General features: G+C 44.0%; 1 protein-coding gene across 1 annotated transcript in view; it reads right to left on the bottom strand.

Moving 5' to 3' along the window:
* ZNF598 (zinc finger protein 598, E3 ubiquitin ligase) overlaps positions 1 to 14,033 on the bottom strand; it is a 232,932-nt gene that overhangs the window by 17,377 nt on the left and 201,522 nt on the right. The window contains exon 10 of the mRNA XM_085629387.1: positions 12,691 to 12,832. Within this exon, the coding sequence (XP_085485513.1) occupies positions 12,691 to 12,832 (142 nt within the window). The remainder of the gene's footprint in view (positions 1 to 12,690; positions 12,833 to 14,033) is intronic.

Genomic DNA, 14,033 nt, shown 5'->3' on the forward strand with positions numbered 1-14,033 from the left:
AGAATCACTTTGTCTTTGTGAAGCTGGAAGAAAGGTTCTTTTATGGTTAGTGCCAGTAGATCACCCACTCTCCCCAGTGAAGTGATTGCAATGAGGAAAGCGATTTTCCACGAGAGGAATTGCAGTTCACATTTATACATGGGTTCAAAAGGAGGGCCCATTAATCGTGTGAGGACTGTTAAGATTCCACACTGGAGCAGGTGGAAGTCTAGGTGGTATAACTCTTTTTAGTTATTCCATAAAAGTTTTATAACTGGTACACTAAAGAGAGAGAAGTGTTACCCGTTTTGAAGATACGCAGCTATCGTTGCGAGATGTAAACAGATAGAAGTGTAAGCTAATTGTGACCGCTGCAAGTGTACCAGATAACATATGATATTTTGTATGGATGCATCAAGAGGATTGATGTTATTATTACAATAAATAGCAAAATGCTTCCATTTAGCTGCGTAACAAGCTCTTGTAGTAGGTCTTCTGGCCTCTCTAATAATGTTCATACAGTCTGGTGGAAGATTCAGATAACCAAACTCTATGACTTCAGGAGCCAGATCGCTAGGTACAGTTCTTTGGGATCTGGGTGTTTGATTTTTCCATGGCTCTGTGTGAGGAGATTCTATTTGAGATGCAGCTTTTGATGTGGAAGTACTGATAGCTCCAGCAGGGTCGTGAACCAAGGTTGACGGCCCATGTGGGAGCTACTAAAATCAGTGTGAGGTATGTTTGCCTGAGTTTCCGAACCACTGATGGAATGAGTGGGAGAGGCGGAAAAGCGTAGACAAATATCCCTGACCAGTTTATCCATAGTGCTTTGCTTTTGGGAAGCGGGTTTGGATATCTGGAAGCGAAGCTTGGGCATTTTGCGTTTGCGTGTGGCGAAAAGATCTATTCGAGGGAACCCCCAACTTTGAAAGTATGGGAGGTGAAGTTCCCACTGGTGGATTTGCTGCCTCTGTCTGCTGAGAAGGCCGGCAATCTGATTGTTTACTCCTGGGAGGTGTTCTGCTAGGAGAAAGATTTTGTGGTGAATGGCGCATTTCCAAATGTCTTGAGCTAGGTGTGACAGTGAGAGTGTCCCCCCCCCCCCTTTTTGTACATAATACATAGCTGTCATGTAGTCGGTGCAAACTAGGACAGCTTTGCCTACAAGCTGAATTTGAAAGGCTTTGAACGCTAGAAACACTGCTAGCAGCTCTAGATCATTTATGTGGAGAGCTTTTTGCTTTTGACTCCACAAGCATTGAATTGTGTGTTTCTGGAGATGAGCTCCCCAAACAGTGAGCGAAGCGTCTGCTGTTAGTATTGTCTGTGGAACAGGGTCTATAAAGGGCCTTACTTTTGACAAGTTTTGTGGACATCACCACTGCAGAGAGCGATAAGGCCGCTTACCACCACTAGATTGCATTAAGAGACCCTGCGACTGGTTCCATTGACTTGCTAAGCATTCCTGAAGGGGATGCATGTGAAACCTGGCATGGGGAACAATCATAATGCAAGAGGCCATCATTCCCAGCAGCTGCATATACACTCGAGCTGGTAGTGAGTGAGTGGGCTGAAATTGAAGAATCAGAGCCTCAATATTGCGAATTCTGGCTGCATTGAGTAAAGCCAGAGCTTTGTGAGCATCTAAAGTGGCTCCTAGATAGTTTTCAGTGTTGGAAGGTTGAAGATATGATTTCAACACATTGACTGTGAACCCAAGTTGGTGCAGTAACAGCAGTGTTAAGTGAGTGTGCTGGAGACACTTTGGGTACGTACTGGCTTTGATGAGCCAGATGTCCAAGTATGGGAAGACATGAATGTGTTGTCTTCGTAGGTGAGCAACGACTGCTGCCAGACATTTCCTAAAGACTCTGGGAGCCGTGGTGACTCAGAATGGGAGTACCTTGAACTGGTAATGCTGCCCGCTACCACAAATCTGAGAAATTTGCGATAAGCGGGATGTATTCGAATGTTTAAATATGCGTCCTTTATGTCTAGAGTTGACAAAGTTTCCCTGTTGTAATAGTGGGAGCATTTGTTGAAGTGTCACCACGTGAAAGCAGTCTGATTGTATGTAAAAGATTAATTTTCTGAGGTCTAAAATAGGTCTTTGGGTATGAGAAAGTACAGGGAGTAAACGCCCGACCCCTTATGTTGCAATGGTACGGGATCTATAGCTCCCTTCAAACAGAGAGATTTAACCTCTTGTTTGAGGAGGTGTTAATGGTCTGGTGACATTTTGTGTGAACGTGGCGGAATGTTCGGAGGATTGTTGGTAAGCTCCAGGCAATAACCAGAACAGATAATTCCTAGCACACATTTGTCTGTAGTTATTGATTGCCAGACAGGTAGGAAATGAGATAGACGCCCCCGACAGATGTTAAATGATTGGGGGGGAAGAGGAGGCAAGTCACTGTTTGGTATTGGAGAGAGAGGTGCATGTATTGGAACCGCTACCTCTACCTTTTCCATTGTTGCCTCTGTAGCCCCCTCTGAAGAAAACTTTGGAAGCAGAGGGCTGATTGTTGCCCTTATACGGTGTAGAGGCAGTGTCTGAGAGCTATTCCTGGACCCCCCACAATAGAAGGAACGCCGAAAGGAACCCAGGCCAGAAGGGGACTGTAGGGCTCCCATTGATTTTGCCACATCTGTCTTTTTTCATCTTTTCTAAGGACGTGTCCACAACAGGACCAAAGATGTGTTGTTTGTCAAATGGCGTGTTGAGAATAAAAGCTTGAACTTCTGGTTTAAAGCCGGAATATCTTAACCATGCATGCCTTCTTAGTAGGACGCTGGAGTTGACGGCTCTAGATGCAGTGTCAGCACCATCTAACGCGCACCTAATGGAATCGTTAGAGATGAGCTTTCCCTCTTGCACTATGTCTTGAGCTTTGGACTTGGGCTCATCAGGCACGACTGGAGCAATTGCTCCATTTTGTCCCAATGCGCCCTATCGTACCTGGCTAAAAGGGCTTGGGTGTTAAAAATGCGCCAGAAATTTGCAGCGAGCGAGGCTACCCTTTTCCCAGAGTTGTCTTTCAACTTAGATTCTCCCGAGGTGGAGCATCTCCTGACGTTTGAGAATTGGCCCATTTACAGGCATTGGAAACTACTAACGAATCTAAGGGTAACTGGCCCTTGGTGTAAACTGGGTCTGAAGGTGCAGATTTATACTTTGTCTATCCTGGGGGTGAGAATACGTGCCCGATCAGGATCCTTAAATATGTCATCCACATGTCCTAGCATACCCTTGAGCATTGGGAGTGTGCGAGTGGATCTTTGGGAACTGCTAAGTGTTTCAAAAAGGAACTCCTTCTCTAGAGATTCCTTGTGTAATTGAATCCCGTGATAATTAGCCGCTCTGCTTAATAGTTCTATTCACCTGATACGTTGTCATCAGGTGGAGAAGGTTTAGTAGGGTAAAGATCAGGATTGTTACCTGTGGGAGAATGTGTTGTAATCCTTTCAGGGATTTGCAGGTGCAGGATCATTGTCCCCATCATCCTGATCATCAGGTGTGTATGGTGTGGTGAATTAGTAGGTGTAATTAACAAGTGTTGTGCTTCTGGGGAAGGAGGTGATGAAGGAGGAGGAGAAGGGTTAGTACCCACATGTTTCTTCTTCTGAGACGGGTTTTGGCTTAGACCCCGAAGATTTCCGCTTGGTGCCTGAGTGTAGACAACTAGACCCCGAGCTGGAAGGTTTTGATTAATGTTTCGGTGCCAAGCCCGAAGGCGGGGCGTTAGAAACATGTTCTCGGTTCCAACCAGGGCCCAAAGGCAGAGGTGGAACCGGAACCTTTTTTTTCGGCGGAGTTGGACTTTGGGGCAAGGGAGGATCGGTACTCACGATACGCTGACCTTGTGGAATATCTTCGTCCACATCGGAGCCGGACTTAGAGACAGAGACAAGGTCCTATTGTTCTTCCTTGGGCCCCTAAGGCATAGACAGTTTCTTGTTCGAAATCGTCTCCGAAGAGGTCCGGAATGGAGCCGGTGTTCTGGCTCTGCATGTCGCGACGTCGAGCCAGACTGTCACGGAGCATTTTCTTTCAGCGGAAAGATTTACATGCGTCGTGGTCTTGTTCGGTGTGCTCCTGAGATAAGCACAGGTTGCACACTTCGTGCGATTCAGTGCGCGGAAACTTCGTGTGGCACTAAGGGCAAAATTAGAATAGAGTCCGTTCCATTGAGGCGGACTAACGCGGGTAGGCCCAACGGCGTTCCGCGAGTTTCCTGATCGAAAAGAGTTTGTATTAAATACGATACGTGGAGAAAGGGAATACGCAATCGAGAACAATACCGTCAAGGGCAACCCGAGAAACTGTGTCGAACCGGACCGCAGAAATTCACGTCCAAACCCAATGGCGGAAACAAACAATCTAACGATGAAGTCGATGCCCATGCGTACTATCACCAAAAGGAGGAGTCACCTACCTCATGACTGGAAATACTTCTTCAAACAAAAACAACTTGCAAAAGTCTGGACTCAACACTAGATGGCAGGAGTATGCAAAGCATGTTATCTACAGCTCACATGCCTTGAACACATAGTATAAAGGATATGTGGTGACTTGTGGTGCTTTCATGGCGCCCAACACCCAGCCACCTTAAGTGTGAATCCACTACACTGCACAGCAGTACAGTGTAATACAGTAAATCATAGAAAGAGCACCGAAGCACACACGTTTCAGTTACTATAATCCAAAAAATGGTCACCGTTTCCAAGCAAATTCCCCGTTGTGGATTGAAGTCCCAACAAACGTCAGTATGAAAATCTTGTTTATTGCAGGAGCACTTCTCAAGACATCAATAATTACAACTGCATTTGGATTATAGTAACTGAAATGTGTGTGCTTCGGTGCTCTTTTTTTGATCTCAAGTCTTGTTCAAATGTGTGAGCTACCCGTCACTCTACCCGATGACAAAAATTCTAAGTCTGAACTGTGTATCTCCATATCCACTGAAACCTCCAAAGCGATTACTTTATACATGATCCATCATGCTATCCCAAAATAACGCGACACTTTCGCTATACTTACCTGGAATTTGGTTACAAGTACCATCTTGCCCACAAAACTTATGGTACTGGAAGATTTTGAGACAATAAACACACACTACAGACAGTGCTTAATATGTCAGGGCCTTCCCTCGGGAGCCCATGCAACTTGCACTACCTATTGCCCCTGCCAATATGAGTTCCAACACAACTACTAACCAGCACACTCCTACATGTGACACAGACAATGTAGACTGTCATAAGTGCCTGTGTTGACAAATAAGTGCCAGTGTCGAGCATCGGAAACCTCTGGCGCAAATTAAGCAATGCCTAAAGACTGCGTGACAACTGAAACTACAGTAAGACTTTGAAGCTTCTCTCCAATGCAAAGATATTATTTGTACTATCATCTCACCTGGAAAGTAAAATTTGGTTATAAGCTCTGCAGCTGAACAGGAATTTGTCTCTCCAGGCATGGCAAGCGTGAGGGTAGCCCTGAAAGGCTGGGCGCTCCCTTTTACCTCATGGTCATGCTCATGCCTACTCCTGGGTTTATATAACTGGTGCTAGTCACATTCTTACCAATGTAGCTGCTCATCTAAGGTACTATAAATCTTATAAGGAATGACCTCACACTCACATATGTGAGTGTATGACTTCTGTTAGGGTAAGCTTTGTAATGCATGTAGCTCTTGACTTCTCCTAGTGTCTGTATGACTTCTGTTACTGTAAACTCTGTGGGCAGGATGCCACAATTCACCCCTGGCTAACAAAGGGTAGTGAGCTTTATCTCTTCAGTTTAAGTGTATTTTATTACTGTATGCTCTGTAATGTAAACGGATTACACTGTCCTCTAAACTTTATGAATTATGTTAGAATTCACTCTACAAGGGTTTTACTCAATGCTTATGGTACTCTACATTTTAGGTAACAGCCTTGCCCACTGATGCAAGAAATGGGTTACCTGTAACAATAGTTTTGTTCCTCTATATTAACAAGCTGTGCATCATTTTGCCATATGGTGGTTGGATACGGACACAACTTCTATACAGTTTTCCTTTGGGCATCGACCTTAGGAAGAGTTGTGATGACTCACTAAGATGTTAGGCACAAGCTCACAATGCCATAGCACATAGTCACCATCTTCAGAATCTTTTCAATGTCCTGTTTTCTTTGTTTCCCTTTGGTATGCTTTGAATTATTTACATCAACCCCATTAGGAACCTCTCTTCCCCCCCCCCCCCATTAACTCCTTTGTTCATGGGGAGGTGGAAAGATCACATGTGAATCTCCTCCAGATATGCACTGTGCAACAATTATGTAGCGGTGTAAACTTTGTTGAAGAAAGGAGGTGAAGTGTGAATTGTTGCAAACAAAGGTTTTATCATCTACTATACCGCTAAGCTATCCCTTCGAGTGTACATCCACACACTATTGTTTGGTAAAATGTGTACTAATACCCTAAGTTGCAGCTATACTTGTGAAGTGCAGGAAGGAATTGGCAAAGTATGTTAGTGTGGCTCCTTTTTCCTTGTAAAATGTGCCCTTAGGCTTGCCTCTGAATGTTCTTTCTGCTAGGGAGTAGCACAGTTTTATTGCTTTGACTATCCATTTGAAACTGCTCCCTTGGAGATTGACAACCTTTTTGCTTGTGCAACACAGAACTGATCTGTCTTTCCTATTATCTTAGTCTTCTGTATGTATAACACAACTGCCTTAACATCTAGTGAGTGGAATGCTTTTTCAGCTGCTTCTCTGGTTGTTGAAAAGACATGGGTAGATTAACAAAAGGGGTCTACACAAAAAGTTTTTTTTTTTTTAAACACCTTGGGAAAAGCATGGGTTGGTTTGCATCACTACATTATCCTTGTGAAATTGAAGGTATGGTTCTTGAATGGTTAAAGCCTGTAGTTCTATTACTCAGTGTAGGGATGTGATTGCTATGAGAAAAGCTGTTATAGCGAGGTGTGCTCCGGACAGTATTGACTGAACTTTCTACACAAGGATTGAGTAATGACCTGCTAAGGTCTGCACAAATATTGTGTTGCAAGCCTATAGTTGAGCATGGCTTAGACAAGTGGCCATCAAGGTTTCGGTTAGGGCGTGGTTAACAGACAGTAAAGCATCTTGAGCAGCAGGCTCAGACTGCAAGGTTTAGGTCTGTAACTCTGCCTTAGGCTCTATAGTGGGCAGCTGAAGGACCAACAATTCTGCTGCTCTCCAGGCTACTACTGCAAAAAAGGCACTCTATTTAGTGTAGGTGCTCAGATGGGAAGCCCAACTGTTTCCGGTGAATTATCTAGGCCACTGGCATGCTGCATATCCAGCTGCAGGCCAGAATCAGCATAATGAGGAGGGAGCAAATTGTCCGCTTTTTGTCATACCCAATATTTTTAAACCCTTCAACAGTGTCGAAATCTGATCCGAATGATCAAACTGGTGTCAAAGGAGAGGCTTGGGATTTTCCAAAACAGGGGAGATGTGCTATGGTAATCTCACAGTAAGACATAGGCCTGTCCCAGGCTGCTCTAGATTGGAAATGGCCACAGACTGTGCAGGTGCCGGTGGAGTTGAGGCTGCCCCCAGGACAGTCAGACCAACAAGACCACTGACACACAAGTAGAGGCATGTGCCTGGGCTAGCAGGGAGCGGAGTCCAAATCGGATCAGTCTTCGCCAGGGTTGGACCAGCTGGTGCAAGTCCAACCAGGCCCCTTCAGTTACCTGGGGGGCAAAAGCAATCCAGAGATAACTGGCACTGACCTGAACAGTTGCAGCATGGACTTTTTAAAGGCCTCTATCAGCTGTAGGGCCGACGACCGCTGAGGGAACGCAAGGAGTGCTCAGACAAGCCTTGAAACGGGGTTGGAGTCAGAACCTTGGAATTCCAACCACGCAACTCCTCCAGAGAGTCAGAGTGGCGGGACGGGAATAAGGTGCACTTGAATTGCTACAGTGGACTTTAAGAATTGGGACAAATGATTTTTCCATCAATTGGGGGTGTAAGTGACTGCTGTGCATATATTCTCTTTGTTCCCTTTAAAAAATTTTTACTGGGTAGTAAAACATTTTTTATGAATAGTTTCCCTGGTGTATACAACTATGGTTTATAGGTGCACTCTGGCATACGGCAGTTAATACTTTAGCAAATGCATTAGATATCTACCAATAATAGTTTTGTTTATTAATTGCCCCTAGATTTGTTGACATTTAACCCCCCATTTCAAAAGGTGTCCAATCCATTGCACAGCGCTTACGCATGGTAAGTTTCCTAGTCGCTTATTATCTCTTTAGGTAAAAGAAAATGACCACATTGTGCCTACAAGAGCCATGACGGTAGGTTGAGCTTGGCTGTGTCTGGATGACAATACTTTTCCTGGTGTTTTGCTAGATGATCTGGGTAGCTTGGAACTTTTACTACTGCATTTCAAACCATTGCATTAAGTGAGAGTACAATAACTGATGTGTTCACTGTTTGCGACCGAGAATAATTGTCATGTGTGTCGGTGCACTGGTGGCTCGTATCAGTAGTACTGGCAGAAATATTCTGCAGGGGGTTGCAAACAGTGTACTCATCCTGGACTGGGGTTGAGGCTATTCGATGTGAAGTCCAGGGATTTTTTATTATGTAGCCTTACAGCTCGAGCATTCGACCTCAAAGCTAGGGAACCGGGTTCAGGTCTCGGCAACAACGCTCAACATCCTGTGATTCTGGGCAAATCACTTAATCTCCATGTGCCTAACAAAAATGAATGTGTCTGTCTGTAAATAATCTAGTGCTCGTGTAAAGCGCTCTGATACCCGATGTCTCAAGTCTAGTTTGTGCTGTATAAAACTAAAAAAAAAAAAAAAAAAAAAAATTATAAAAATGAAAAAACAGATCTATATCAGGACTGGCCTAAGTATTGAAGACTTTTTACCACTTCCTGGTAAACATTTGTGTTATTCCTCCTTGCCTACTTAGCTCATCGGCTTCTGCGTTTTGTTATCTGGCAGGTGAATCGGCACAAGTTGGCCAAATGCCAAAGGTTCCTGGTGTAGCTTCAAGAGGATTGGTCCCCTCCCGCAGATAGGGGGAGGTAGACACTGATGTGGTATACGTGCACAGTTTTTTCTGACCTCTGTCTATGGTAAACCCTGGTATCCAGAAATACAGTTTAAACTCACTCCAACCTGAACGTGCTGCACAGAGTTTTGGGTCTTTGAACAGTCTATCATGTTCTCTTGTGACCACCACTGCAGTTCCTTTTAAAAGTTGCTTAGCATAGCCATAATGGAAAACATCTTCATTACCGTGCCAATTGTCAGAGGCTGAGAATTGCATTGTAGGCAAACTCGTTCCTCTGATGCCAGAGTTCTCTTCTGAATGGGAAAAGCCAGTGCCCAGCTCTATCCACAGAAAAACTTTGGTCTGTGAGGGGTGTGAAAGTGTTAATTTTCTCAAGCAAACATTGAAACCTACGGAAAAACAATGTATGTATGCCATGGTGCTTGCTATTCTGGCACTGTTAGAAAGAGTTTCTCTTTATTGGACAACTGTCCAGGTATGGGTACACAAGTATCATTTGGCATCTTACGTGTGCCACCACCACTGCTACACATTCTGTGAACATCATTAGTACTGACTTTATCCCAAAAGGTAGTACACTCAATTCATAGTCAGTGTTCATCAGTTCAAACCAGAGACGTTTGTAATGCTCCTTGCTCACTGGGTTGTAAAAGTGGCATCCTTGAGGTCAATTGTTGCTAGGTGGTATCCTTCCAACATTGGGCTAACCTCTTGAAAGGTTTTCATTTAGTGTTCATGTGAATCTGTTTAAGGTTCTCAGACCCAAAATTGACCAGGTTAACTAAGGCATGGGAACAAGAAAACAACAGTAAATGTTTTTGTTGCGTTCCTCTTTTGTTACATTTTCTACAGTATCCTTCTTTAAAAAAATTCTACTTCGTGAAGAACATTTATGTTTTTTTTTATATGATTTTTTTTTTGGTGTTGGAAAGTGAGATGATCTTATCATACGAGGATTAGAACTAATTTTTGATATTTCTTTCTGACATTCCAGCAGAAAATCATATGGTCAGCCCCAAACTGGACTCGTGATCGAGAGCATCTTGAATAGGAAAAACGATTTGCTTGACCACAGGCTCTAGAGGATTTGTCTTGCTCTTTCCTTTGCCTTGAAAGTGTCATGCCATTGTGTTGCTACCTGCTCACCTCTTGCATGTCCAGTTTGAAACATTTACTGATGGAAAAAGGAAGACCTTGACTTCCCCTTCTGAAACTTTGTAGGACAGCCATGGTTCTTGTGTCAGATGCCTTTTACATTTGACAGTGTCAAAGAGAGTATTCAACTATCTTGCCTAACAAAGTTTCAGTGATAAGAGGGTTAATGTTATTAGCTTTTACCTCAGTTATGGCAGAGAATCTCCGGTTCCATGCCTGTCAACAAGGGGGCATTTCAGTGCATATTTGTCATCTCGCAATGAGAGATGGTTTTAAGTAGGTCATAGGTATGACTTTCTATTCTTGTACCACAACGGCCCCTCTTCTTGTATTTCTCTGGCAGGCACGGAATAAACTCCGCAGTCTTGTCCTATTGCTGGTGCTAATATCTAATGAGAAGTGCATCTCAGTTAGTAATCCTCCACTGAATTGATAGTACCTCTTCCATCTTTCCACCGAAAGCAACTAGCCTCTTGTAGTCCTTGTCAAGAAGAGGGGGTAGGGGAAGTGGATGCAAGCAGATTCACCCTTGTGTGTGCCGTGAGGACAAAGAATGCTCTGGGGGTATGTTGAGTCTGTTGTATGCTGGATACTGAGGGCATGGTAAAAAATGTTTCTCTACACTATGGATCAACGCCATAGAACAAGTTGGTTCCTCAAAGGCTTCCCTACCCTCTTGTATTACACAAGATAACACTCTGAAGTATTGAGATCTCCCCTGTAGAGGATGCAATATTTCCAGAAGGCAATGGGACTCTTCTCATTTTTATTCTAGCTGTACCCTAAAGGTCCCAGCTACTATCGCGATAGGGGCAGGGTACAGTGACTACAAAGGCAGATGGGGATGCTTTGGAGGAATATGCTCCAATCCCCTTCAATGGTGAATCTGCTCTATGTCCTGCCACTTGCTTCCTTCCTGTATGCTCACGGAGGGCAGTTATGTGTCTTCCTCAGAGTGACTCTGCTCTTCCTACTGTGGCTCAGGAGATGTTGGTAGGCTAAAGTCTTCCACTTCCGTGTCAAATTCTTCCCCAGTTGCTAAAGGCCATCCTTGGAAGATATTTTGTACAAGCTCAGTATCTAGCCTAACTCTTATCATCAAGTTGGTTCCCCTCTTTTCGCAGGCGATATCCCTTTCTTCAGTTTTCAGCCGAACGTTAGTACACACCTATTAACACATACAGCCCCTTTGTCATTTTTGCTTTCCTCAAATATTTAATTTTTCCGGTCTGCTTCAAGTGAACTTTTTTAGCCCTAAAATCTGGTGACCTGGGTTAGCTGTGAAAAGGTTTTTCTGCATCCAGAGGATCTTTGTTTTAGACCGACTCACTTAATTTCATCGCCGTCAGTTTTGATTCTTTGATGACAGACGCCTTACCGGTCTCCCTGAGCTTCTTTGGTGTCGTCAACTATGTTGGAGTCTTCATCCTCTAACAAGCCCAAATCCTTCTGGGAGTATTACTTGACTTGTGTCATGGCATAATGACCTCACACAGCTTTTCCCAAATTTTAGAGTCTTTGGCTGACAACTGGCACATGTTCAACACCCTTCAGACTTATGATCCCTAGGTAAGCATAAGTAGCACGCTTTATGCATGCCCTTTCAAGTCATCTGTAGGGTGTGATATCCATTTATCCCTCCCAATAGAATGAACGGACACTGACCAATTTGAGCCGGTTTTAGACTATATATTTTCCAACCTCCACGGTCAAAGGAGCACAAGAAAAATACCTGTGCCCAAGTCGTGTTCTTGTCACCGAACTTGAGCACATTTGTGCTTGGCCTTTTTGGTCATCTTCTTGATATCTATTCCAACTTAGTTATCTTCTTTAATATCTTACATCTGAGCCTCGATGTCATCCTGCAAATCCTAACAGTTTTTGCCACAGATCTCCCAAAATTGCTTCAAAAACCAACAGCAGAAAAAACTAATCTGAAGGCGGCAACTATGTGCAGGGGCACTGCAGACTTGCGATCAACATCATATTAAGCTACATGAGGACTCCCATAGTCGACGCCCAAAACAAAAGTTTTTTTTATGGGGGTAGAAAAGGTTTACGGGCCCAAACACTACATGGCAGAAAGAGATACAGGCTCCATAGAATTGATTTATAGTCAAATTTGTTGTGGAGGGGAAATTGAATGATGGGTTCCTGGACTCCCTGAAAGAGTATAACATTTTATTTCATTGTATATGAAGAAGCTTGTATTATACCTTGGTGCCTATGTGGACTGTGAATCATTAAGTTCTGAGAGGAAGCATGACCTATTACCCAGAACCGCCGTAACTATGCACTTAGAAGTGGCTTCAGTATCAGCGCCTCTTTAACTAGTGCTGGAGTTAAGTGGGACAAGAAATCCTATTACTGCCTCAGACTACTGTAGCTGCGGACTACTTTATGTTCAACAATTTCCTATTCATAACTATCAAAGGTCGCAAGGATGCAGCTCTTGCGAGCTGAGCTAGCATATGTCAATGCGCAACTTACTCTTTTGGGCTTGTGACCACTGGCTCTGGGACAATAGTCGCAGGTTGGATGTTAGAGAAACCCGGTGGCGGTTTGTTGACTGGTGCCGATAATCCCGGTGGTGGTGGAGGACGCGATGCTAAGCCAGCCACAGTGGAAAATCCTAGAAGTAAAATCAATTAGAGGTCTACTCTGAGAAAAGCAATTTGTAGTATCAATGCATTTATTACTGTTGCATGCCATGTAGCCTAAACCAACATCGACCGACCACTGCAACTAAGTTGCTACTCTCCTAGAAGACCAGTGGACACCAAAAACCCATTCCTGCCTTAAACAGAGGAGATTCATATCCCATGGAAGTAGCTGGAATGAAGCAGAGTACACACAAGAACCAAGAAAAGGCACATATAGAAATACAAGTGCAAAGAGTATAAATTGAGATAATTGAGCATCCACCAAGAAGTGCACACATATCCCACATTCCCCCGCCCCCTAACTTTATTTTCGGGTTTTATTAGGGATGAGGAGGGGGGGCAGGGGAGGGGTGCACACAGGTATGCAACACATTTCTAATTGATACATACACGATTTTGACCCTTTTTAAACAGGACATAGGCTGTTAACTGCATCTGCCATATACAATATCGAGCTAATACCTGCCCATTACTCCCCAAGAATCCCCCCTCTAGCTCGATTATAATGTCTTCATTTAGGGTCCCCTATAGGCCTCTGGTTCTGCGATGCCTGTTCGATTGTCAGTACCTGCGCTGGATATCTCCCATATGCCAGAGACACGCAAATATGCGGATATTGTCATTTGGGTGCCATATTTTCTCACATTTTGGAACCCTGTCTCTGAAGGGGGCTTCTCTATGGAGTATATCGAACACACCTTCCTCCAACATATATTAAGAGTAGGTGCTGGTTGTTTCCATAACTGGGCGATGGTTAAGCGGTCGGCTAGGAGAAGATGGGAGAATAATTTCCCGGTGGGGGATACTCATGGCGTTCAGTCATTGCTCCTCTGGATCTACCAGGAGGGTAAGGAGCAAGTTGTGAGGCAAGTTAATGTTGGTTATAACCTGTATTGCGACGACTTCCTCCCAGAAGGTCTGGACTCCTGGGCATGACCACCAAACATGTAGGAGTGTGTCCAGTAAGCCACAACTCTTCCAACATGGTTCGAGACTGCCTAACATCTAATGGAGATGTGCCAGTGTGAAGTACCATCTTGTTAACAGTTTATAATCGTTCTCTTAATGGCATATACACACTGAGGTCTTTGTGACCCTTGACTATATAGCCCTCAATGATCACAAATCATTTATAAAACATCAAATTTGAGATTTCACATAAACACACTG

This window comes from Triturus cristatus, chromosome 10 (genome assembly GCF_964204655.1).
Source record: "Triturus cristatus chromosome 10, aTriCri1.1, whole genome shotgun sequence".
NCBI classification, from domain to species: domain Eukaryota; kingdom Metazoa; phylum Chordata; class Amphibia; order Caudata; family Salamandridae; genus Triturus; species Triturus cristatus.